The following is a 26784-nucleotide window of genomic DNA, read 5'->3' as shown; positions in this document are numbered from 1 at the left end:
CCTGTGATCTATCGTTACAGAAGCTTGTGTATCAGAGAGGGGCTCAGAGTAGAGCCACTGTTCCTCCACATCAAAAGATCTGGACATCCTGGACACCCTTAAAGAAGAAGTGTTCTGAGCATGTTCAGCTGGAAAGTGAACCCCAGGGCAGACCCATGATATGTTGGATGCATTATATTTCCTAGGTGGAGGAAGTTACCAAGGATATTGAATTTCCTTCCAAAGTGGAACAGATGCATAATTCCCTTTAGTATAATAAAATAAAAAATGTGCATGCTCTATACTATGTGCTGTATGTGCTGCTTAAATTAAGCTTTAGATGCACTTTACTCATCTCAGTTGCACAAAAATCAAGTGAAATATTTCTGTAAATACATAAAAACACACAGAACAATGCAAACATTGTATTTACTGTATACTGAACCAAAAAGGTATGTTAAATAATACAAATATACTTAGTGTTGAATATCACTTTATTTACCAGTGTTTTTGCTGTTTACTTTGATCAAATTCAGACATACATATAACTTCAAATAATTTTACTTTATTTGAACGTCAAAACTGTGGCTATTTCTTTCTCTCTTTTTTCACACATGAGAATGGTCAAAGTTCGTTCCATCAGTGATTCATTTGGCTTTGTGTTTGGTGAGAATAGGCCTTTCAAGTTTTATTCAGAACAAGAAAATACTAAGCTACACTTGCACTTGTCTCATGAAACAACAAACCAGTTATTCAAATTAAAACAGAACAGAAAGTACTTAATTTTCACTCTTTACTTTGAAACATAACACATTATTACAGAAAACAAAATATAAATTCATACTAAATATTCATAAGAAAGTAAATAAGTGCATTATTAACGAACACCAATAGATTATATAGTTATGAGTTAATCACATAACTTCTTAGGTGCATCTATAAACATGATCTTATATCATACAAACCAATTTTCACATCCCATGTTTTCTTACATTGCACTGTGCCAAATGTAACCTTTTAACTCAATCGCCAATAAATGAATGTAGGTGTAGGCTATTTTTACTTTTTTTTTTTTTTTTTTTTTAGAATGTAACTCTTCAAACCTGATGAAACAAATTGTTGAACAAATATGTTCATTCATTTCAGGATGTCAGTTGCCTTTATTTACCGTAATAGAAATTATATGAAAAGCCATTGCAATTCTCAGCAAACAGCATTAAACGGGCCATTGTCTGATCAGATATCACTTTTGAAAAGCACTTTTTATTCAAAGCAGGAAAACTGCTCTGTAAACGTAGTGGATCCCGTGTCATACTGGTCTTCTGCTATCTACTGTGTCTGCTCATATTGAAGGCCTGAGTGTACTGGTTGTCCAGAAGAGAGCAGGATAGAGGATCTCTCTAGTGGACAAGCCTACGTCTCCATAGTACTCCCAGTGTACTCAGTCCCATATTTCCCTCTCTACTACACAACCAATATTAGTCATTTGCTGAATTTTGCTGTCCCATTATTCACATTCATTTACAGTAAATTTAGCAGATGAACTGAAGAGTTCAGTTAGAGTCTATCAACAGCCAAAGAGTGTCTTTCCATGAGCACACATGAATACATGTGTAGTGCACTCTCTATGTACAGCATTGTACACAAGTCTTAGGCCATACGGCGATGGTTATGACATCTTACATTTGACAAAGGAACCATAACACATCCGTACAGTTAATAAAATACCTATTTCATATATATATATATCTTTTATTTTTCATGGCCCAGGACTTCTGCACATTACTGTATGTATTAAAAACTTGCTCATTATTTGCCATTGACTACAGTAATAAATAGTATTCAGAGTAGCTATTACAAATGAACAACAACAACAACAAAAAACCTCACATACAGAGCATATGAATTGGTTTCAGTGTGCTTACTACAGAGTAATCCTATAATACAATCAAAAATAACCCCCTCTGGAGGAGAATTCAAAAATCTACTTTACCTTTTATAGACATACAAAAACATATATATTTATCATATGAAATGATTTCAGTCAATATATAACGTGTGTGACTGATTGAGGAGAGCATGATTTGAGATCGAGACACATTCACTAATCTTGTTAACTAATACTAGGAATAAACGCTCCTCAGATTGACAAAAACACCTCTGTGAATTAGAAAGCAATACCCTGTTGAGTCGATTTGATTGTTAATTTTGTGTAAAGCTTACAATTTTTCACCCCGTGTCTTAATTTGTAGTGTATATATCCTCTTGTCTAAGATACTTCTGCAGACAGAGGGACTGTGGAGCAGATGTCTAAGCTACTAACAAACCTTCGAGACGTTTATCAATTTGGTGGCCATCATTGTCGCAGCAGGCCGAAGAGCTGGTCAGTTCTACTGAATTCTGATCCAATAATAGTGAAAGACATGAATGAACTTCTGGGCAGAGGGGTCTCCGAGGTGTGTTTGGGCTCTGGACACGTCTGATCTCACCAGGCTCGTGATTGTCATCAGTCAGTGATATCCAGAAGGACTTTTTAAGGTCAATAATAAATACACTTCAGCTTGAACGTCATCGCTGGGAGCATTCAGACAAAGAGTAAACTATTTTTTCCCATTTTTTATCAATGCCAGCTTGTTAAAGTTTTGCCAGAATGGAGATTGTCCTGATTTGGAGACACTGAATTCAACTAGATCTGCCTGTGGAGAGTCATCGGAGAGCGTGAAGGGTCCGTGAGACGAGGGGTCCGTCGGGGACACACACCTGCTCTGGCTCACACCTGCTCCCATCGGGTCAGAAGACAGAGACAGGAGGTGTTTGAGACGGGACAGAAACACAGCCAACAGGACAGTGTCAATGCTCAAAAGCAAAAGAAGCAGCGCACAGCTAAGATGAATCATGCATTCAGCACATCCCTTAAAATGCACCATGGGAACAAGCCACAGTTTCCACATACATATCATAGTTAATACAGTCACTGTTTTAAAAACTGCTACGTCTGCTTTGATGACAGACTGGATAATAAGTTATCAGACACAAACACTCATGTGTATAATGCATACAGTGGCCCCAAAAAGTCTGAACTGCATTAGATCCCAAATGTGCTTTACTCAGAACTGACTTCACTTTTCTGAGCCACTTTTTAGTAACCAACTGGTCTCTAGGTCATCAAGTGTCTAATACTTTTTGGGGCCACTGTATCTAATATATTACAGTATAGAGCTGTAGTAACTATGGTACTTTGGCAGAATTTTATCATAGTCATGACAAAATTAAAAAGTATGAACTATAGTCATAAGTAAAATGATTATATGCAATATAAACCATATTTGGTTTTCTAACTACATGATATAAGTGAAAGTAATCAATATTATTATATATATACACATATAATTAAGCAGCTGGTTCTCTAGCTAAAAAAATAAAAAGTAAATAATTTCCATGGCATTTTGAAACACAATCGGTCTTATTTAGTTGTGTTGAGTATTCTCTTAAAGGGATAGTTCACCCAAAAATAACAGTTCAGTCAGAATTCACTCAATCTGTTCTAATGGTGTATGACCTTCCTTTACTGAAACACAACCGTTTTAGGCTTTTAGTTCACTGCATTATGAATTCAACATAAAATTGATGTCATTCTCTGATGAAAACAAAATATATTATCAAGAAAATAAAGTATGACTATAAAATAATAATGCACACAGATATTTAGTCATACATCTATTTAGACGTGTCTGTGAGTGTAACACAGCAGATTATTATTTCACATGATTCGTAAATGTGCCTTTCATTATTCACACATTCACACTGAAGTTACTGAAGTGCAATAGTTATCAGTAGCTGTCCTAATAATTTTACCACCTGGCGTATTTTACAGACAAGTGATGAGTGATTTATATATGGACAACCACCAGCAGGACTATCTTTATCTTTTGAAAAAGAAAGATATTCATAAGGCCATACCGGTCTGAGAAAATAATGAAGTCAAATTTTTGGATGAACTAAATATCTATGGATAATAGAGTCCTATTTGACTGATTTTACCAATATTTTTAGGGTTGGATTTTTTCTTATATTTTTTCATCGTGGAATAATTGCTTTATGATAGTTGTATTTCAAATTCACTGCCATGGTATTTTGTAGAAAAACTAATGCTACATTATGCGCTCATGAGAATACCTTTATCATTTTCATACCATGTCCAAATAAAACTGCCCTCTTTCTCAAGATGATAGCTATCAATGAATCTGCAAATTCAAGAACACACTTCACCGTTTGTCAGTGAAGCATCGAGGATTCACAACAGAGAGTAAATATGACACCAAAATATACATCTATAAAATATAAAGTATTCACAGCAATATAAGTATTAGATATCAATATAAGTCAGCATGTATGTTTTATGTCTTTTCATTGTTGCTTGAATATATTTATTTATAACTTCTATTAATCAATCTGTGATTTCTCCCTCACGTCTCGTTGAAGACGAATCCTGATTTGTGAAGATCAAACACCTTTATAAATATATAACTAGGATATAACCCTGATCCATGAACTGAACTGTGCATGATGAGTTAAGAGTAACAAAGTGTGGAAACCACTTTTCCTTGAGATTTTGAAATAAAAGAGGTTATTATAAAAACGTTCTTCCACTTAAATTCACATTTAAGATTAAAAACATCCAAATCAGCCAAAAAGAGAAGTTGTTTATTTTAGTAATATGAAAAACAGCTATTATTAGAATTGTGATTAAATTCAGCAGGTAAATAATAGAAAATATCCGATTGTTCAAACATTTTTAGAGGCTTATATGTCTTCATTTGAAAGGTGAACAGAATTGAGAAAGAGTTTTTCAAAAAGTATTTCATTACTGAGTCACGACTCTGAATCCAGTAGTTCAGTTTCGCCCGAACGATGGAGAATATGTTTACTCTGTCTACACCGGCTTACTAGAGTAAAGCAACAGTGAGAAGACAGCTGGTAAAGAGAAAGATGTTGAATTCACCTGGTATCGCTTGGGTGCCTCACCTTTCTGTTTGGCCACTTTACGGACCGTCATGGCAGCCTGGCGCTTCTGATATTCAGAAATCTCAAAACCTAAACCAAACCAGCAGCAGAAGATATGAGGAGGCTCACAGAAAAACCACTGTGCTCTGGTGCTGTTAAGAACACATGCAGTGATAAATCAAATGAACCCCTGAGAAGTAATGGCAGTTTACCGATCTTCTCATCCTCCTGGACCATCCTGCGCTCCTCGTGGAAAGCCCTCAGCCAGCGGATCTTCTCCTCCGGCTTCTTGGCCAGGAAGACATGGATCTCCTCGCTGTCTCTGTTCTGCAGCTTGAACGCGTTTTTCACGCTGACATTAAAGTCGTCGTCCCGTCCATCGATGGCATCTGTCACCGTATAGCGATCCATGTCAATGCGCCCTTTATAGTACAGAATGTCCCGGCGGATCAGGTCCTGAGAACAGATGCAGAGGCTCATTAATGACCTCACACACAGAATCACACTCATCTTTCAGACACAACGCTGTGTGTAACTGGAATAAATACACACTAACGGTGAGCAGGCACTTTCAGTTCATACCTTAACAAAAAAAGAGTGACAGTGGATTGCAGAAAGCTGTCAAGAGAGTCTAGTAGTTGAGAAAAAGCTGTATCTAGAGAATCATCAGATTTTTTTGTCACAAGACTAGCTGGGTTCATAAAAACGCATTAAATTGTGTAAAGTAAAACAACCATAGATCATGCACATACACTCGTCACAATGAAAGCATCCAAACTCTATTTGTAATCTGAATGAATATAGTAATATGTAAACAATATGATGTGTGCCAGCAGAATCCAGCACAGCTGGCAGATTTTGGAGCAGATGCTTCTGTCCGTGCCTCACGGCGATTAGCTTCCACCCACAGCACATCTGAATGAAGCACAGCATTTCTTTTGGACGCTCTCGACTGCTTTCAGCTCATTTCTCTGATCCGCTCTCTATCCCACAGTCCCACACGTGAGTGCATAGCTGCGCTCCCATCCAGATCAACTGAAAATGCTTGATCTCTCCGTAAGCCTCTGCACACCATGAATTAAACATTTCCTGCAATTTTATATCTTTAAACATCTGTAAGTCAGCAGTAAGTAATGCCTGCAGGTGCGTCCACACTAATATAAGCACACCCCAGGACTTTTATGCTGTCTGAGCTTCACAATGCACATTTCTTTCAACCATAAACTCTTGTGAAGGAGCTTATGGCAGCTGCATAAAATAAAGGCCCCAATATACTTAAAATAATACCCATGTGTTTCAAATAAATGTAACACCACACTGCTGCTGTTGTTCTGTTAATAAGTGATTTAAAGGGTATACAATAAATGAAATCCCAAACGAACATAAAATAATAAACCTTTGTTTTTATCAAAAGTAAATCAATGCAACACATAAAATATAAAAAGGTTTAACAGTTTATCCAGTTTAATAAAATAAATGAACACTAATATAATAAAGTAACAAACTGACTTCATTATTATTTTTATATTTATAAAGCACTGATTATGGTTCTTATGTATTGCAAAAAATGATATTCAACTTTCAACTGCTGCTAATCATTATTCTTTTGTCTATAATATTCTGACCATTGGTGCCCGTCTCACACCTAGATTGCCTAAAATTAATTTCATCATTGTGTTTAAGGCATACGCAGGAGCATCGCGAGTCATGTTTTCATTAATCTACACCCCGCGTCCAGCAGCACAGGACTGTCTGAATGATCGAGAACAGTACAGGTGCTTCTCAATAAATTAGAATGTCATGGAAAAGTTCATTTATTTCAGTAATTCAACTTAAATTGTGAAACTTGTGATTTAAATAAATTCAGTGCACACAGACTGAAGTATTTAAGTCTTTGGTCTTTTAATTGTGATGATTTTGGAACACATTTAACAAAAACCCACCAATTCACGATCTCAACAAATTAGAATTCTTCATAAGTGAATTGTTTGCCTTCTGGAAAGTATGTTCAATTTTGGTGCTTTTGGCAGTAAGGACAGGTGCCAAATCCTGCTGGAAAATGAAATCAGCATCTTCAAAAAGCTGGGCAGCAGAAGGAAGCATGAAGTGCTCCAAGATTTCATGGTAAACAGGTGCAGTGACAATGGACCAACACCAGCAGACATTGCAGCCCAAATCATCACAGACTGTGGAAACTTAACACTGGACTTAAACCAACTTGGGCTATGAGCTTCTCCACCCTTCCTCCGGGACTCTAGGACCTTGGTTTCCAAATGAAATACAAAACTTGCTCTCATCTGAAAAGAGGACTTTGGACCAATGAGCAACAGTCCAGTTCTTCTTCTCCTGAGCTCAGGTAAGATGCATCTGACGTTGTCTGTGGTTCAGTAAATCTCTTGACACGTCTGTGTGTGGTGGCTATTGATGCCTTGACCCCAGCCTCAGTCCATTTCTTGTGAAGTTCACTCAAATTATTGAATCCAGTTTGCTTGACAATCCTCATAAGGCTGTGGTTCTCTCGGTTGCTTGTGCATCTTTTTCTTCCACACTTTTTCCTTCCACTCAACTTTCTGTTAACATGCTTAGATACAGCACTCTGTGAACAGCCAGCTTCTTTGGCAATGAATGTTTGTGTCTTCCCCTCCTTGTGAAGGGTGTCAATGATTGTCTTCTGGACAACTCTCAGATCAGCAGTATTCCTCATGATCGTGTAGCCTAGTGAACCAAACTGAGAGACCATTTTGAAGGCTCAGGAAACCTTTGCAGGTGTTTTGAGTTGATTAACTGATTGACATGTCACCATATTCTAATTTGTTGCGATAATTAATTGGTGGGTTTTTGTTAAATGTGAGCCAAAATCATCACCTTTAAAAGAACCAAAGACTTAAACTACTTCAGTCTGTGTGCACTGAATTAATTTAACCTGAGTTTTGCAATTTGAATTGAATTACTGAAATGAACTTTTCCACAACATTCTACCTGTATACCGTCGCTCAGCCTTTTCAAACTTGAACTTCAAAATGAACCTTTGATAAAGGTCTGGGAGCATTTTTATGATCATTGTTTATACATTTATTTATTTATTACATCTCCATGCTCACCAGCTAGGGCTGGGATAGATTATTTTTTAAACGATTAATCTAGCGATAATTTTTTCGATGCATCGATTAATCTAACGATTAATTTTTTCAGACCGATTCGATTTAGATTTTTACATATCTGAATGGAAAAAACATGAATTCCTTAACATTGCAATATATGTTTATTGCTCTTGAAATTACAAAATAAAAGACTGACTAAGAATGCATTACTTTGCACTTGTATAGAGATAGCATTCAATAAAACCTTGAAGCCTTGAAAACACATAGCTTACTGAAACAAGCTTACTGAACACATAGGGCCTAGCTTACTGAAAAAAAGTTCTTCTTTCAGATGAAAATAACAACAGCTTGATGTCTAGCATTCAATAAAAAAGGTCACCCAAAATACTTGTTTAGAGCAAATGAAAGAATACAGTAACCAATGTAAACTTGAGGACTTTAAGCTAATACAGAGAGTGCTTTTCCAAAAAAAAAAATAAAAAAAAAAATAAACAGTGGGAGCCAGCAGCCTGTCATGGAGAAAAAAAAAATCTCTGAATGCTCCACGTGAAACTTTGTCGTTCCGCCCTTTTTCTATCATGTCTCATGATTTTGATTAATATGCACAAGGGAGAGAGAGAGAGAGAGAGAGAGAGAGAGAGCGAGCAAGACAGCGCTCGTGTAGTTTGAAGACTGTGAGTGCGCGAGCGTGCGTGAAACTTTGGTATTTTGCCCTTTTTCTATCTTGTTTAATGATTTTGATTAATATGCACAAGAGAGAGAGAGATCAAGAAGCGCTCGTGTTGTTTGAAGACTGTGAGTGCGCGCAGCCGGGGCTCTCTCTCGTACGCGCTCTGACGCAGCAGTCATTCTATTCTACATCACTCACCGATCAAATAAGGCTTTGACAGCCGCCAAAAAAAAAGATCAATGCAGAAAAACCCCTGGATTGCTTATATAACGTTGGACAGAATGTTGATACGGTGATCGCGTATATTCAGCGCACATAAGGTAAACGTTTTGCAAATGTTTTTTAGAGAAATAAAAACAGGTCGACGAATCGATGCGCATATTTTGCGTCGACGTCATCGATGACCTCGACGTGTTGTCCCAGCCCTATCACCAACTAAACCCCTTTTTGAGGAAATACGAAATATTTGGTAGAGATAATGTACCTTTTTGCACAGGACCAGCTGATGATCGAAAAGGAAGAAGACTCTTTGCTGACTCCTGCCATAAGGCTGATAGATCCACGACATCTCACCCGTGTAGATCAGCTCTGAACTTCTGTCCAGGATATCATCACCCTAATGTGAACGAAATAGTCTGGAGTCAAGGCACTGACTGAAACTGAATTATTAAACTAACAAAAAGTACCATCAGTGGAAAAGAATCAAAGATGCTAACAAACATGAGGCATGATGTGGAGGATCCGAGAATAAACGTCACTGTAAAGATCTCTCTTGTCCAGATGTACAATGACATCCGAGTACAAAGTGTGTGACTGAATGTGAGCCACTAACTGTACATAACTTCACTCAAACACACCTCCCAGTCCAGCACCGAGGCCTGCCACTGAGCGATCTTGTCAATGTTCTCCAGTCTTCTCTTGCGCTCGTTGATCTGCTGCGTGACGTTCCTCATGACAGCGAGCGCTGCTGCCACATAGCGGTAATCACTGTAAGGGAAAAAAAAACACAAATGTGTTATAATTAAATACATAAAATTTGGTCACAATTATAAACAAACATAATCTGACGAACACACTTCCAAAATTGTATTGCAGTGAGTGATCATTGACAAAGAAGGCTGTTAATAGTTTCACTATTAGAAGATGAAGAATTATTTTTATTTTTTTGGGCAAAAATGCTCAATGGTGGCTGGAGGTTGCTGCTAATGGAGGACCTTAAGTTACTACATTCAAGGATTCACTTAGCTCCAACCCTAATCAAACACCAATAATTAACCCTAATCTTCCAGGAAGATGTATTGAGGCAAGTTGGGGCTAAACTCTTACTCTTACTTACTCAGGCTTCTTACTTGTGTTCAGCACAATAAAGAAACTCATTCAGGTTTAAAATTAATTGAGAGTGAGGAAATGATAACAGAATTTTCAATTTTGCAATCAGAATTTTTGAAGCAATTTTCAGTATTTTTGGACTTGAATAAAGAGAGAAAACCTGCACTTAAGCTTTTCACGGCATTTTGTTTTCATAGTTAGATTTCATGACGTACCATTATAGGATTGTCTAGCAATATATTAATTTATAGCAGAATTGCTGTATTGTGATATAATCAGTATTATTATCAATGTACTGTGTATCATATCGTATCGTATCATATCGTGAGGAACCCTGTGACTCCCACCCCTACGAGACACTGTTTTTTTTTGTATGTTTTTTGCATGTGTGTTGGTGAGTTACCTATGATCCTGTCCTGTGTACTTCAGTAACTCGGCCAGCTGTAGAGGGTACTTGCAGATCTTCTGCACAGGGGTGAGGAGGAAGCCGTCGATGGCGATGTCAATCATCTGCTGGAGCAGGCGACAGGCTTCGAAGAAGTGCTGATAACGGCCGTCCTTCATCAGCTTGGACAGCTCCATGCAGGCATCCAGGTGGTTGTTACAGTACTCTGAATAGATCCAGAAACCGTCTTGCTGTATGGCACACAGTCATTAAGGTCAGAACTGAAGCAAACTTGAAAAATACAGTTAATTTTAAGACTTTCAGGAATCAGTTTAAAAGTCTGAATAGCCAATACATGTCAGTACCCAACCATTATGGACTGTCTTGAAATTTTCTAGATTTTTTATGACCCAGCTTGTAGGTGTAGCTAAAATGTCAATAATTTGAAATAAGCAGTAGATGATGTTAATGCCATGAGGCAATGTACTCACATGTTCCAGAAAACATGGACCAATTTCACTAAGATGTGGTTCCTCAATGTTGTACTGCTTCTCCAAGTCCCGCACAAATCCCATCTGAAATCTGTAGATATCCTCAATGTTTCCAAAAATCACTTTTAGCTGGTCATCATTGAACATGTCGATCCTCTTTCGACACTGCCTCAAGTAGCCCTACAGAGAGAACCCCCTTCAGTTTAGTATGCTGCAAGCGATGTCCACCACAGACCAATAGTTTTCTGAAACTCATTCTTCTCCAGACACTGTGCACTGCATGACTGCAACCATGACATATAACAGCATGCAAGGAATCTGCATGAACAGTTTTGATTCCAGACTTTGCTTAACAAAGGAAATCGAGTCCTCCATTGAAAGTCCATTCCACTAAACATGCAACCTTCAAAAAGTTCATGAAAACATTCCCAAAGAAATCACTGAGCAATTTAGTCCAAGACTTCTGAAGAGACACAGTCACTTTAAAAGATAAACTGAGTTTATTTAGAGTTTTAACATAAATGGTGCTGCAAACTCCAACGTGATTTTTAAGAGAGATTTGTACTCTTAACCCTATCCTGACATTGTGAACACCTCCCTTACTACTGGTATTGTTCTGAAAGCCCTTAAGGTTGCAGCTATTACACTAGACTTTAAAAGGCCTGGATGTTGTAAGTTTGATCTATCAAATTACAGGTATTTCAAATCTGTTCTTTTTTCGTTGTGACACTACTTCATTCACACATTTGTTATTCAAAAAGTTTTTTGAGCCTTTCTAATCTGGGTTTAGAAAGGGACAGTGCAGAGACTGCATGGTTTTCATTATAGGAATGACCTGCTTGTCTCAGCTCTGGACCCTCTTCCATCTTGGTGTTGTTAGATCTGAGCACAGCATTTGACACAGTCTGTCACTCTATTCTGCTTTATAGACATTGGCTTTGTATCTCTTTCACTGTGCTTAAATGCTTTAAATCCTACCTAACTGATCATTCCCAATTGGTTGTCTTGGGAAACAAAAACTAGGACATTAGATAGGTCTGTCACGGTGTTCCTCAGGGATCTGTTTTGGGTCCTTAATTACTTAGCATTTATATGATTCCTTTGGGTTAAATTATTATGAACGTTGGCTTAGGGTAATACTTTTATGCTGATGATACTCAGATTTACATCAATTTTAAGTCCATTATCAATGTCAGCTCTGAAATTCTTTGAGTGTGTGCAGGAAATAAAGATGTTTAAATTGAAGTGTTCAAAGACAGAGGTTCTTCTCATTGGCACATCAGTAGCTAATTACTTAGGTATAAGATTTTTAATTTGATTATAGACAATAGTGCCATAGTTCCATTTACTCATGCTCGTAACCTCATATGATTTTCAATGCCCATCTGACATTAGATTCACATATAAAGAGCAGAAATCTACATACCATCGACTTAAAAACATGGCTGGAATTAGGTCTTCATGCCTGATGCTGAAAGGCCTGTTCATGCATACTTCCAGCATTGATTATTGCATTACATGCAGAATTTGTTTGAATTTATTTTTTCAGAATTTATTTTATTTGGTCTACCTGCTATATCTCTTATACACCATCTTGTCAGCATATCACAGGAACCTTTTATAGTCTGCATTGGCTCCCTGTTCAGTCGTCCATCGATTTTAAAACTCTCACTTTACCTTACAAAGCTGTGCATGTAACTCAAATTGAACAGCTCATCAAAAATGGTAAAAAACAAAACAAAAAAAGGTTAATAAGGATTAGTTAATTTCCAGAGTAAACATTTCCAGATAATTTACTCACCCCCATGTCACCCAAGATGTTCATGTCTTTCTTTCTTCAGTCGAAAATAAGTTTTCGAGGAAAACATTCCAGGGTTTTTTTCTATATGGACTTCAATGGGACCCAACAATTTGGATCTTCAGCAGTCCCATTGAAGTCCATTATCAAAAACCTTCATTTCAATTCAACTGAAGAAAGACACACAGGCGTTTACATCTTGGATGATATGGAGGTCAGAAAATTATCGGGAATTTTTGTAATTCTGGAAGTGAACTAATCCTTTAACAAGTGTTTACAATATTTTATATATGTATACGCACTGATCAATGTTTATATGTGAAATAAAATCCTAAATTAAATATGTTTATCATTTAAAGCTATCATGCCTCTTCAGGACACTAGGATTAAACCTCTCCATTCATATTTATTTATTTCATGGCGTTTTTGGGATCTTTTTGAAGAGTCACTGATTTGTGAGGATGGACAGAAATCTCTCAGGTTTGATTTCAAGTTTTTTTCATCCGCGTACTGGAGATTTAAGTCTCATGGGTTTGGAACGACATGGGTGCTGATGGCAATGATGGCATGACTTTAGTTTCTTTGCTCAACTATCCCTTTAAGGCCACCAATCAAACTCATCTGATACTGTCAGCAGTACCTCACAGATGTTCTTCAGGTGTTTGATGTAGTGGCGCTCAGTGCTCATGATCTCGTTGATGACGTTGGCCCTCATCTGGTCTCGGTTTTGCAGTGGTTGGCCGATGCACAGGCAGCCGTTGCTGGGGTCGGTGTGACCATTCTGCACCTCGCCGGCACTCTCAGCTGATTCTGCACGATCCTGATTAACCCAGAGCTATCAGGAAAAGGCAGAGAGACACATTATATCTCCAAGCTGTGAGTTTTGCAAAGGGGAACAGGTTTGAGCCCTAATTCTCACTGAGGTAAAGATAGACAGACAGTTGTTTGACTGAGAAGTCCATGTCATTAAAGATTCTAAAGTTACAAAAATACTAAGTCATTTCTCTACAGAATTCCATTGGAGATACAGTAGTTGTTCTGTAACCACTGGAGTGGACAATTCTTGTTCCAAATGTGTGATAAGCTCTAGTCTTGCTCTCATGTTCTTGATAATAAGACAAAAAAATCTGCCTTTGGTCTGGGTCTCCGCTTATGGTTCCAGACAAGACTGCAAGGAGGCACAGGAGATGCTTCTGAAGTGACATGTATGCAGTTCAAATAGACTTTTCATGTTTTAATGGGGAACAGCAATCTAATGGAGGCATAAATACATAATTTACATAATAATACACAATAACAAATAATCACACTCTTGGATGTTACATGAGATAATGACTTCTGGGTTGTTTCCATGGTGGGTCAGTCCCAGTTTTGCATATCACATGCACTGTGTAGGTCTACGTTATGGAAAAGGGAGAGGTTTTCAATTTTGTTTTCAAACACACTTTAAACACAGTGTATAAACAGAAAAATAATGAAAAATAATTGAACTTTTTTTTTTTATTTATTTGTAAAGTCACGTTGGTAATATTATAAATTCCAAAATGTGTATGGTATTTTTTGTTTGAGTCTCGGCCTGGGTTTTGTAGGGTCTGGTCTTGACACATGTGGTCAAGCAAGGACATAAATGTTCACTCTCAGTGATTCTCCATTCATAAGTCACCAACATGGCCTACCAAAACTCTTTCCCGTCAGGAACACTTGCTTGAGCGTCTAAAACCACGTTCCCTGATCAGACGTCAGCTTAATACAGACCAACAGCTTTGAAATTCCATCTAGAATGATCATGGACACTCATTGCGAATACAAATCTAGGCATCTACAGAGATGCAAACATAAAATGGGATGTTGCCTGGCGAAAACGGGAAGATGGTTCTGAATGCAAAGCAGATACTACTACTCACATCTATTTCAACATTTGAAGGCTGTTACTAAACGCATCCAAAGCAGCGCATGTAATGAAGAAACATATTGGATGCTCATGTTCAACATCGATTTGAAAAGCTATGAAGAGCACTAGGAGCGTGATTTCATTTGGATGCGTTAAATGCTTTGTGAGACGGCTGAGTTGACAAAATCAGCAGCACTTGAAGAGATTTGAGGAGCTGGGAACGCACCTTTGCTGTTGTGTTATGGAACCTTGGAGTTGCTATAGGGTTGATATAGAAAACTGGTTTTGTGTAAGGTTGAGGAGAGTGGGGATCGACCTTTGGAAAGAATGACAGAAATACACTTGGTTTTAATGTACTCTTGCTGTGGGAGAATAGAAATGGAACAGTGAGATGGAAGTGGCTTGGCAACACTGATTCAACACGGACTGCGTTCCTTCCGAAGTCCAGGCGGACGCATCTAATCAGGATCAGTGTCCTGTTTCTTCACCTGAGACCTCGAGCCGCATCACAATTCATGGATAAGATCTAGGAGCTAATTCGATGAGAGGAGAGAGTTCATCAAAGAGGTGACTGAGACGTACCCTCACGAAGCTGGCGGGGAACCAGCCCTCCTCCTCATCCATCTGACCCCACCACCAGTCTTTATTGGAGGCGTCCAGGACTTTGATGACGTCTCCCGCCTTGAACGCCAGCTCCCTCTCGGCCATGGTCACGTGATCCCATACTGCCTCCGCGCTGACCACCGAACCGCCGCTGATCAACTGCAGAAAAACACGATGAGCCTGGTGGAGAAGCAGTCATGCTTTCAAACACAAGACGTGTTTCGAAACACACTTCCATGGGTTAGACGTCAGTAAACACAGGTTGATCCAGATCTGCTGCAGTAAGCTCAAACAAACACAGAGAGAGAATAAAGTCCCTTGATTCAGGTCCTGCACTGGAAGAAATGAACGAGCAAACATTTGGCCTACTGTAGGGGTACAACAGTTTTCACCCTTAAATGTACAGCTCTGTGCCTTATGTACCCTACAGAGATTCATTTTAGTCCCATATTTTCATAAAGCTGCTTTATTCAGGATTTTCAGGTCAAACTCGACCCCTACGCATGGGTGGGCTCAACACAGTATAGCTTGCTAATAAACAATAATTACACGTCATCATAAAACCATGATTACTGGCTAATAATGTGTGGAGTCATGGAAAGCAGTCAGTAAGCCTAGGTTCAGACACAGACGACACATCTAAAGGGAAAGGTTGCAGCCCAGAAACGCAATAGAGAATAAAACAAGGTGTATAATGTGCACTCTTCAGGAGTAGATAAAGCACAAAGGTGTTCTGTGAGTGTAGTGTGCAGTGAGCAGCTAAAGATACCTTTCGTCTCCCTTATTTAAACACTTGATTCAATTCATCATGCAAATAACTAGGTGTTGATTCCACAGCTCTATATTTCTGTGTCAGAGGTTTCTATTTCCAGCGTGTTTTTGCAGCACAAGCCTCATGTTAGCAGATGAGGGCAGGCAACACTGCTGCGATAAATAGCTATACACAAATAAAAGAAGAAAAGAAAAAGACTGCTAAAAATCATACTGTTTATACCCAGTGTGTTGTGTGACTGAGAACTGCTGTCTCTGATCATCTTCACAGAGATTAGAGAAACAGAAACTGGGATACGGCTGGAGGAAGAGGAAGAGGGACGCTGGAGGATTTTGTCTCAGAAAAGTGTTTGTGCTTTCTTTTAAACTCCTATTAAATATATGACAGGACTGGATGAACAGGCTCCTCCTGAAATCACATTCTTATAAACTCATATTTATAGTCACAGGCCCTAAAATGTCATTTAATCAAACAAAGAGCCATAAGACCAAAACGAGCCTCACCACGTGTTCCTGCAGTGATTCACAGGCGTATTTCTAGTCCTCTGTGACATCTATTAAAGCAGGTAATTCTTATGAAAAACACACTCACACTGAACAACTCTGTGCCCAGATCATACTGTCAAGACACCTTGAAAGGCATCTCTCATTACAGCAGGCTTTTGTGAATGTAATGGAAGTATTGTGACATAATCGACCGCTGTTCCCCTCATGTTTCTACAAACAGAGATGAATGTATTCGACTCGGCACCAAGTGCGTATAAAAACACAAAAATGTCAAAACTCACGTTTCAAAACTCAAAAGAAGAATGATAACTATTTATCATTTTATCAGTGTGCTCTAATTACTGTCAGATTCGATGGACTTTCTTACTTTTCAGGAAGAAATATGCTGTGTCAATAACACTTAAGCTGATTAAAGTGAACTTCTTCAGGGAAATGTTGCATTAACATCAAATCAGAATTAAAATGATTGTTTGGGAGCAACATCTTCTGAGTATTAAATTAGCCCAAATACCAGCATCCTCACTGAAGAGCCAGCAGAAAACTATTACGTAACAGATTTGAGTCCTGAGAGTGAGGCCAATCAAACACACATCGACACACATCCTCCTCAACATCTCAAACATACGACGTGTCTTCAGAAGCAGAAGTCTGAGGATCAGCCGTCCAGACTCTAATGAAGGTCTTCACAGTGATGATGTGGACATTAACAATCCTCAACGACACCTGATCACAGCTCTGATCAAACATCTGACTGAATCTGAATTTGCCTTTCTATCGGGACAGAAGGACATCCAACACATGGTTTGTTTGTTCATTTGACCATTAGAAAGAACTCTGATCTAAAATGAGCTTCGCAGATTCACCAGAAGACAAAAAAATTTTGCATTCATAAATATCTTATCAGACTGTTTTGAATGCAGTTATTCCAGCACAATTCGAGGCTTGTTACATGACATTTGATATTTTATGTTTTGAGAAAATATCCCCCATGAATATTAATACACCAGCATTTAAAAAAACATAATATACACAAACACTACTTCTGTAGAACATGCAATGATATGTATTCAAATCGCCGTTATATAATGCAGTGGGACTGAATGATGTCGATGAAGAACACACACACACACACACACACACAAACACACACGCACTACATGTTTTACCATCTCCTCCGCAGTAAAGAGCAGAACCACAGACACGAACAGATCGGATGTTTCCAATCACAGATCCTTGCGCAGTCTGTTGGAGTGTGTGTCAGTCATGATGAAGACCCTTCAGCTGGAGCCCATGAAGAAGATCAGGATCACGTTGACCAGCAGCAGAATGGCGATCACCGTGAACACCGCCACCGTTTGCACGTCCAAGGTCATGCTGCAGTGCTGCGAGATGCGTGATGCTGCCGTGATCCCGCATCCAGCCGCTCACACACACACACGCACGCACGCGAGGGGTTCGTCTCAGAGCCTCGCGCGCCGCCTACCTAGACTGCACACTCGTGCACACACCTGGGACGCGCGCGCTGATGCTGGGTTGCTAGGCAGCACACTAGCTCTGTGAGACAGGACACGCATAAATGAGCCTCATCCTCACCGTCGTCTTCAGCGGCATCTTTAGTCGTCAGAACCGCGCGAGGACAACCACTATTCACAGCCTGCGGGATATTAACCCCTCGAACACTGTCATTAACATTAACACACATCCCCTAACACACACGTGTCATTCACACACCATGTCTAACGTCTAACGATGAAGCCAGGCCGTGCAAAACTATCCCACAAGCAGAATTATACAAACAACATCCAGGCCAGAATGTCTTTCTCCTAGTTAAAAATGTAGTATCTCATAATCAACATACACCTTTTTTTCATCAGTGAATATCTTAATATCTCATAATTGTGTGATGTTAAGCATGGCCACCAGATTTGATACCATTGTTTGATTGTTTTCACAGGTGTAATTCAGTAATTCCACTCAGTCAGGAATGGTATGCAGTGATGACCTATTTTTGTGGGACAACCCGGAAGATCACATCACCCCTGTTTCCTTCACACCAAAAAAAAAAAAAAAAAAAAAAAAAAAAAAAAGTGTTTTTTTCCCGTTCTCTATTCAGTGTGTGATGTGATCATGCTGATGAATTCAGATCTGCTTTCACTCACTGCGGGAAACTTAGTTTAATGATGGACATACACAGAATACACATTAAGCTCAGCACAGTTCATGTTTTGAATCCAAACCAACTCACACTTTGTGTAGTACTAAGGTCTAAAATTAAAGAAATAAAAATAATATTACGTATCCCTATAAAAATATTCTATGATCACACTAGGATGCTCAGAAAAAAAAGCTGTCCTTTCATGGCACACAGATGCGTTTGTGTACTATACATTTTATGATTCACAATAATTCTAGAACAATAAATGCATGCAATACTCCACTTTCAGGTTTCTAGCCCTTCCGCTTGCATACTGGGGTTTATAAACTGATGAACACAGACAAGAAACTGCATCAGCTGCTGTTTATACATGATCTTATTCTTTAAACTAAACCTGTCAGCCAAATGAATGTGTGGATTCACACAATATGGCAGAAGGCAAACAATCATATGTGTCTTGAGATTATTCTAATGAAATATCTGAAGTGTGATGTATTGAGAGAGCTTCTCTCTGGAGACGCAGAGCAGACGTTACATAACGCCGACGCTGAGCTTCACACGCGGCTCGGTTCCACCCATCCTGACATTCACTAACAAAGGTCACATCTCAAACTCAAACTGATCCAAATACTGTAGTTTCATGAATACAAAGCCAAAGTTTGTCAGAATAATTGATGATTTCAGAGGCGCACACATTATTCTACACTGATAGTGTATGAGATAGACAGATCGAACTTTAAACCAATGTGAGATCAAACTGAAAATCTCAGCATTATTTTATTTTATTTTTTTGGGTGGGGGGGTGAACCATATCATACGTCATTGTGAACATGTATAGTTGTATTTATAGTTAACGCTGTTGGTGTGAACGGGCCTTTAGCCATGTAGGCATACATTTTGAGGAAACAACAGCAGACGGGACAAAATGTTGACGAACACAGAAAAACAATGGTTCTTCCTGTCTGAGAGCTCGTGCGTAACGGCACCCATCTGCTCCACGCAATCAAACCAGACCAATGCTCTGAAGAAAAAGATACGGCCGACAAACAGAGGCCAGGATTAAAGAACATCTTGGAGCGTTCAGGCTCTTTACATAAAGTTATCTTTGTCTCAAATGTTTCTCCTACAATTTCTTTGGAGGAAGTTGACCAGTTTAGATGAAATATTGAATGTCTTATTGAGCTCAGCTCTATCCAGCATCTGAATGAGAATGAGAAGACGTTTCTGTTCCTATATGACACTGTCTGATTGAACAGAGCAGGAATGGGCTGTCATGTCCTGCACTGTTGAACATCTGATGAGTCAATAACAGCCCATCATCAGCACAAACAATATATTCCTCAACAACACTGGGTCAAGGGATAGTTCCACGTCCACAGAGCAATGAAGAACGTCTGCTAGTGTGCGGTCTTGCAAACATAATCTATGCTAATTACAATTGATCATGAATTATGTATAATTTCATGATTTTGAAAGACAGTGGTGATACATTATGCACCTGCCACTGCAATTAAATCATTCATTACTCAACCCTTAACTGTTTGTTGATCTCAAACATCATTGGCGTGAATTGACACAATCTTCTTAATTGTAAGTCTGTTGAGTCTGTGAGTTTCTAAAGTTTCTGAAGGAGCGCAAAATGAAGTGAAATAATTGAACCGATGAACACAACTCTAAATGCATGTGGATTAATGTGAATAAATAATGATTAATATATTACATTTTATGAATGTGGTACTAACTGACTCACATATTGCATTGCTGAGAGCCAAGTGAAGTACCAAAGTCTTGCGTGAGAAGTGTAGAATCTGAATGTGAAATGGAAACTAGACTTTCACCAGACTGATGAGGAAAGAAGCACTCGACACCAAAGGTAAACTCAGATTCCCAGCATGCTTTGCATGACTCGATGACAGTAAACACGCCAATTACATAATGCAAGATTGAAAACAATTTTAATATTGATGCCAAATTAACTGAGGGTGAGATTTCACTCTCGGTTTGCACGGATCCTCTGTGAACATGATTTTAAGTGGACAGAAGCTAAACGCAGCTACTGCTAGGAATGAGACGGATACCACACTCACATCTAGTGCAAGAGATGAAACATGCTCTTTTTGAATGCTATGTTATGAATAAATATACACAATATCACAAGCAGCTACATTACGCTAGCTAACTCATTAAAGCTTACTCAGTATACCAGTTTCTTTAAATATTATGCCAGTACATGTAATTTTGGCTAGTCTGGGAACCAAGTATAACATGTTCCTGGATCAACATCCTATCATTCAAATCAACCAATCAGAATTGAGATGTAACTTTTCAAAGAATAATAATTTTAGGCTTACACTCACGTGTAGGTGCTTGTGCACCCTTGTTAATCAGCTATCATTTCACACTGATTTTAGGAATAAATCATGGTTTGCGTTAGGTTTAGCGGTAGGGATAGGGCTAAGTCTATATTTTTTGATAATAATGTTGAACCAGGAACGTGTCTTACTTGGCAAAATCACGGCAAGCCTTGATCTGTGAGCAGGACACATACATGTGAAAATATGATCTGTATTTTTAACAAAAGAGCTATCAAAAGAAGAAGAAGAAAGACATCATTCTGCAGGCATTTTCTGACAAGTTCAACTAGTCATTCAGGAATGTTGAGTTTAGGAATCAAACCAATTAAATGCATAAAATGCATCAGTGATTTCTCAAGTGTGACCTTTCAATAACTGCTAGTGATCCAAACCATTGTGTTGAAGTGAAACACGTTCACTTTGATCAAAATCATATGGATTATATTTACATATAAAATATTAATGACATGTTTGAAGCATCAAAGTTTTAGCTGTTTACTTTCAGTATGGGATGGAAATCTCTCACATCTCATTAAAAATATATTAATTTGTGTTTAGAGATTAATGAAAATCTCATTGGTTTGGAATGATGATGATTTTGTTTTGCAGTGAACTAACGCTTTAACAGAAGTTGTTAATGCAGTACCACTCATTTGTCCTGCACTGCTTCTTTAATATCACACAGTAACATTCATTATGAATTATTCCCAAAAACCTGAAACGGTCATTCGGATGAACGGCAGCTGAAGTCTCGGGACAGAGGCCGATCACTCACCATGTTGACATGCAGTGGTCCTGATCCTGGTCTAAACAGCTTGCGTCTGTTGGATCCTGTGCTGCTGTTCCTCATGCGGAGAACGACTGATTTAGCTGCAGGACAGATCGCTAGAATGAGCCGAAGTGCTCCATTTGAAATGATATAACAGCTCATGCCACCACAAGACACTGTAATCAGGACTATCTGAGAAACCTGAGAGTATAAAGCTAGCTCTGAACTGATATATGCTGCTGAATGGTGATCAGCTATGAATTACCCTTCAGACATGGTTGAGGCTTGCAGTGTACCTGGAGGAGTGAGCACGTGTGTCAGGGCAATGGGCTCCAGTGCAGACAGCGCGGTCGGCAGCGGCAGAGAGCGACACCGCTGGAGCAGAGCTTTGAGAGGAGGGTCTGCTGGAGACTGGCCTGGGGGCCGCGAGAGGCTCTGAAAATCACTGCATTAAGTCAGGTAACCCTAGAACAGTTCACAACATTTCACATCCTACTGCACCCAAACACTCTCCTGTAGTAGAGGATAGGGGTCAGTGGAGTGGGGTTAGTCTCTCACACACACACACACACACACACACACACACAAATGTGACCCTGCAGCACACAAGCTTAAGTCTCTGGTGTATATTTGTAGCAATAGCCAAAATACATAGTGTAGTATGGGTCAAAATTATAGATTTTTCTTTTATGCCAAAAATCATTAGGATATTGATTAAAGATCATGTTCCATGAAGATATTTAGTATATTTCCTACCCTACATATATCAAAACTTAATGTTTGATTAGTAATATGTATTGCTAAGAACTTCATTTGAACAACATTAAAGATGATTTTCTCAATATTTAGATTTTTTTGCTCCTTCAGATTCCAGAGTTTCAAATAGTTGTATCTCAGACAAATATTGTCCTCCGAACAAACCACACATCAATGGAGATGATAATAATTGACCCTTATGACTGGTTTTGTGGTCCAGGGTCCAGGTATATATATATATTTGAATGTAAAAACATAAAATGTCCTCAGGAGGAGTTTTGAAATGAGATTAAAAAGAGATTTTTGTTAATGCATGCCATTCTGAAGAGTCAGCTCAGACTTGATGTGTTTCCTCATCAGTCATCATGTGAAGGTTCTAGTATGTTCTAGTGTGAAGAACAGCAGTGTGTTCATGTGTGAGGACATCACTTCCATTTCAATTATAGCCCTGTGAAATACCTGTTAAACACGTTATAGCTCATACCACTATTAAATACACCTTTTTTTTCATGTTTTCGATATTTTTTCTATTTAATTTAAAATAAACTTTATGAAGGGAAAATGGAGAAGAGTGAAATAGGAAAAGGCATACTTGTACTAAACGGTGGGTGGGTTAAAAAAAGCTAAATCCAGTCCATCTTTTATGAATTTTTTGTCTGTCTTAGCCACACAATGCTGGGTGGAGTTAATGTAACTAGACACTCCATACTGAATATAACACCATCACTGTTTATGTTTTCATTAAGGCCAACACCAACCTCCCTAATCTGACCCATGTGTTTCTAGGCTGAGGTCCACTTTACTGTTCCCTTCCCTCGCCAGCTTCCCTCTTCCTCTTAGACTCAGACGTACTTTATGTCATTGCTCGTTACGTGGCCAGAATCATTAAAACAGACATGAACCAAACCGCCCTCATGAAAATAAACATCCACGCATGATTAACCTACATATGTGTGACAACCAGTGTGCATGTGTTTGTGAAAGTGACTAATTCTAATTCAAGCTAATTCCAACACATTCTTAAGTCAACATGAAGTCAAACAGAAACATTCTGTTCACTTACGTAATACACATTCCTGGATGGTTGTTTTTGTAATCTATGTTTTTTCCCCTGATCATGCCAATCCTAGTCTCTACCTGACATAGAGAGCTATCAGCTATCAAAGTCCTGTCATATATTTTCATTCCATTTCACCTGGAAATATGCACATCACTGAAATAATATGGGTTGTGTGGGTCATTTCTTGTTGATTTAATGACTGTTGAAACATTTAAGTAATTATATTACCTTGAATATGTCCTCCGGGCAGTCATTTTCTTTCCTTTCCGTGCAAATATCTTGGTTTCCATCAACAGTTTTGCTGGATAAGTGATGTGGGATGTTTTCACAGTCAGATTGTGTCTCTTTCGGTGGCTCTTGTTCTTCAGATCTGGGGTGGCTCTCGATGGTGGCTAGAGAGATGTGAGTTGAGCTGAGCTGGGACTGTGATTCATCCGAGTTATTACACAGGGAAGTGTTATCTCTCGGAGAGTCTGGGCATGTTCTCCAGGCCTTCAGCACCACAGGAGGAGAGCAATCCACCATGGCATTGACTGGCGAGACCGCATTGCTCATGTCAGCAGATAACGTGGGTTTACCTTGACCTGAGGTTTCAGCTTTCTGCTCGCTGCTCCTGACTGTCAAAGGCACGAGTTCTCCGGTCTCCTGTGTCTCTCTCAGTCCGGGAGGTGACTGCTGTCCTTCAGGCGGGGAGAACGAGCGGGATGAGTTTCTCCATTTCATTGCAGTCTCAGCCACGGAGTTGAAAAATCTGAAAAGTCCTCGAAAATGGCTGCTTTTACCATCGACCCCCGTTTGCTCAGGTGCAGAGTTCAAATCCTTGACCAGTTCAAAGTTGACCGAGCCGTAGTCAGAATCAATGGTTTTGTCCAAGGCATTCATCGACTCAAAACTACTCTCTGCCAACGTCTGATTTCCCTTTCCTTTGAGGGAAATTCCTCTCAGGTAACTCAAAACGTCACCCCTCCTGGACCAGCGACTTCTCTGAGGTATCTTGAGGCTTTGCTTCGCACAGCATTCCTCTGGCTCTGTCACAGATGATGAATTATTGTAGTTTGAGAATCTGGGGTGGGATTTCTTTGTATAAATGACTCTTTCTGACAACTTAAACCCATTTTGGTTGCTAACCGTGTCTTTGTTCTCTTGCTGGATGTTGTCCGGGGCTCCAGCGGGGTCGAGGTCCTCAAACGAACAGTAGAAGTCTGCAGTGTGTCCTGCAAATGAATGTCTCTTGGCTTTATTCCTAAACACATGCTTGAAGTCTGAAGAAGGAGAGTCCTTGCACATGTACGCATCATCAGACTCGTCTTTAAGGTCAGTGCTGGATTTGGCATCAGAAATCTTACCGGCTTTCCCTCTAAATACAGATGGGGACTTTAGTTTCTTGAAGACCCTGACTTTGTTAGTGATGGACAGCTTGAGGAAGGACGGTTCCCCGGGGAGGATGACGGAGTGAGGTCTTCTGTCCGGACCCGAGGGGGTCTTGCGGCGCTGCAGGATCCTCCAGAAGGCTGCCGTCCTGGAGCGCCGGACCGCTTCCTGTTTTTCTCTTCTGAGCGTCTGACCGGGAATAATGCAGTCTGAGGAATTGCACTCTGGGATCCATGAGATCTCAGCCTTGCTCTCTTCGTCAATGGAAACATTGAACACACTATTGACGAACCCATTGGAGAGACCAGACTCTGACGCGGGACTGGTTGTGCGATCCATCCTCTCACATTTTAAGATAAGATGTCAGGTGTCCAGCTCAGGAAGCATCATGTTTATCCTCACTGAGAAAATCTGCCACAAAACAAAACCATGCACTATGGGAGATTAATGTGTCTAATTTAAAAATATTCTTAGCATTTTACATTCAGAAGATATTCAATCATATTTGTTTGGTAGACTCGGATGTCTAATAAAGTCCCATTAAAGACAAACAAAAATACTTTTTCACTTTCACATTTAATTATTATTTAATAAATGTGAAAGTGACGTGTGGCACCTCATACTCAGAATTGATGCTCTCAATTTAACCCATTCAAGTGCATAAACACAGCAGTGGCTAGTGAACACACACACACACACACACACACACACACTTTGATTCTTGAGGGTGAAAGAGAGCGCTGGTCATTCACTCCCCCACCGGCCTGAGACTCGAACCCGTGACCTTTGGGTTACAAGTCTGGTTCTCTAACCATAGACTGATCATCATAGACAACTATGTGTAGCTTAAACACACACGCACACACACACACCTTTGTAGGCCAATCAGATGTTTGTGGTTAGATATTTTTTTAGAAAGAAATTGATACTTTTAATCAGCAAAGACACATTTAAATGACTTTTACATTATTACATTTCTATTTAAAATAAATGCTGTTCTTCAAACTTACAAGAATCTGAAAAAAATAACACACTGTATTGCAGTTTCCACACTCCATTTAACAGCAAATTTACATTTACTTTAAATTCCAACACTAATAAAAAAATAAAAAAAGTTTTTGACTGTACTTTTGATCAAATAAATACAGCTTATGAATACAAATATAAACTTAAAACATATTACTGACTCCTAACTTTTGAACTGTATATGAACTTGAACCAACATGAAGTGTGATTCCAAACTCTAATCCTGGATACACTTATTAAAAAAAAATATTAATAATAATAAGAAGACACTGAAATATGAACCCACACATCTGGAAATTCTTATCCTTGAAAAGAAAATGTATTAAGGAGAAGCAAAAAAACTTACCGAAGTAGTGTATTGGTCTCATAAAAGAAGAGAACACATTCTGTGCGAATCCTTTAACATCAGCATTGGTTTTTCCGATATAATGATTTGTCCGGTTGTTAATCCACAGCGTTCTTCTGAAGCGGTCAGGGTTTTTCTCAGCCTGATGCCCCACAGAGACCGAGCAGACGCCACAGACACACACGCCCAGTTCCTCTCATTAAGTTTGAAGTCACGATCCAGCTATTTCTGCCACTCTTTCACTGAAACTACAGAGACTGAAGCTCCGAATGGAGCATGATATTTAGCTGGCTCAGTCCGTTTTACATTTACAATCCGATGATAACTGGAAATGACTTTAAACCCAGTTCAATCATGTTAGCCAGTGCAGTGGTGAGTGTCGTGATCTACACAGTAAATGGACACAATACACAAAACC

The 26784-nt window shown here is 39.1% G+C and overlaps 1 protein-coding gene across 1 annotated transcript; it reads right to left on the bottom strand.

The window, feature by feature from the left end:
- Window positions 1-455: 455 nt before the first annotated feature.
- Window positions 456-26784, bottom strand: LOC128026860 (spermatogenesis-associated protein 13-like). The gene is given in 15 exon segments (XM_052614103.1): window positions 456-2601; window positions 2604-2755; window positions 5005-5073; window positions 5196-5439; window positions 9239-9370; window positions 9612-9741; window positions 10487-10719; window positions 10960-11139; window positions 13398-13592; window positions 14875-14964; window positions 15231-15410; window positions 21814-21908; window positions 22104-22242; window positions 23852-25405; window positions 26367-26784. Coding segments are annotated over 14 exon segments (3375 nt in total). The 5' UTR covers window positions 25334-25405; window positions 26367-26784; the 3' UTR covers window positions 456-2547.

The sequence above is a fragment of the Carassius gibelio genome, chromosome A14 (assembly GCF_023724105.1).
Source record: "Carassius gibelio isolate Cgi1373 ecotype wild population from Czech Republic chromosome A14, carGib1.2-hapl.c, whole genome shotgun sequence".
In the NCBI taxonomy this organism is placed as follows: Eukaryota; Metazoa; Chordata; class Actinopteri; order Cypriniformes; family Cyprinidae; genus Carassius; species Carassius gibelio.
Note: the sequence above shows the minus strand (reverse complement) of the source record. Positions and strands in the feature narration are given on the sequence as shown.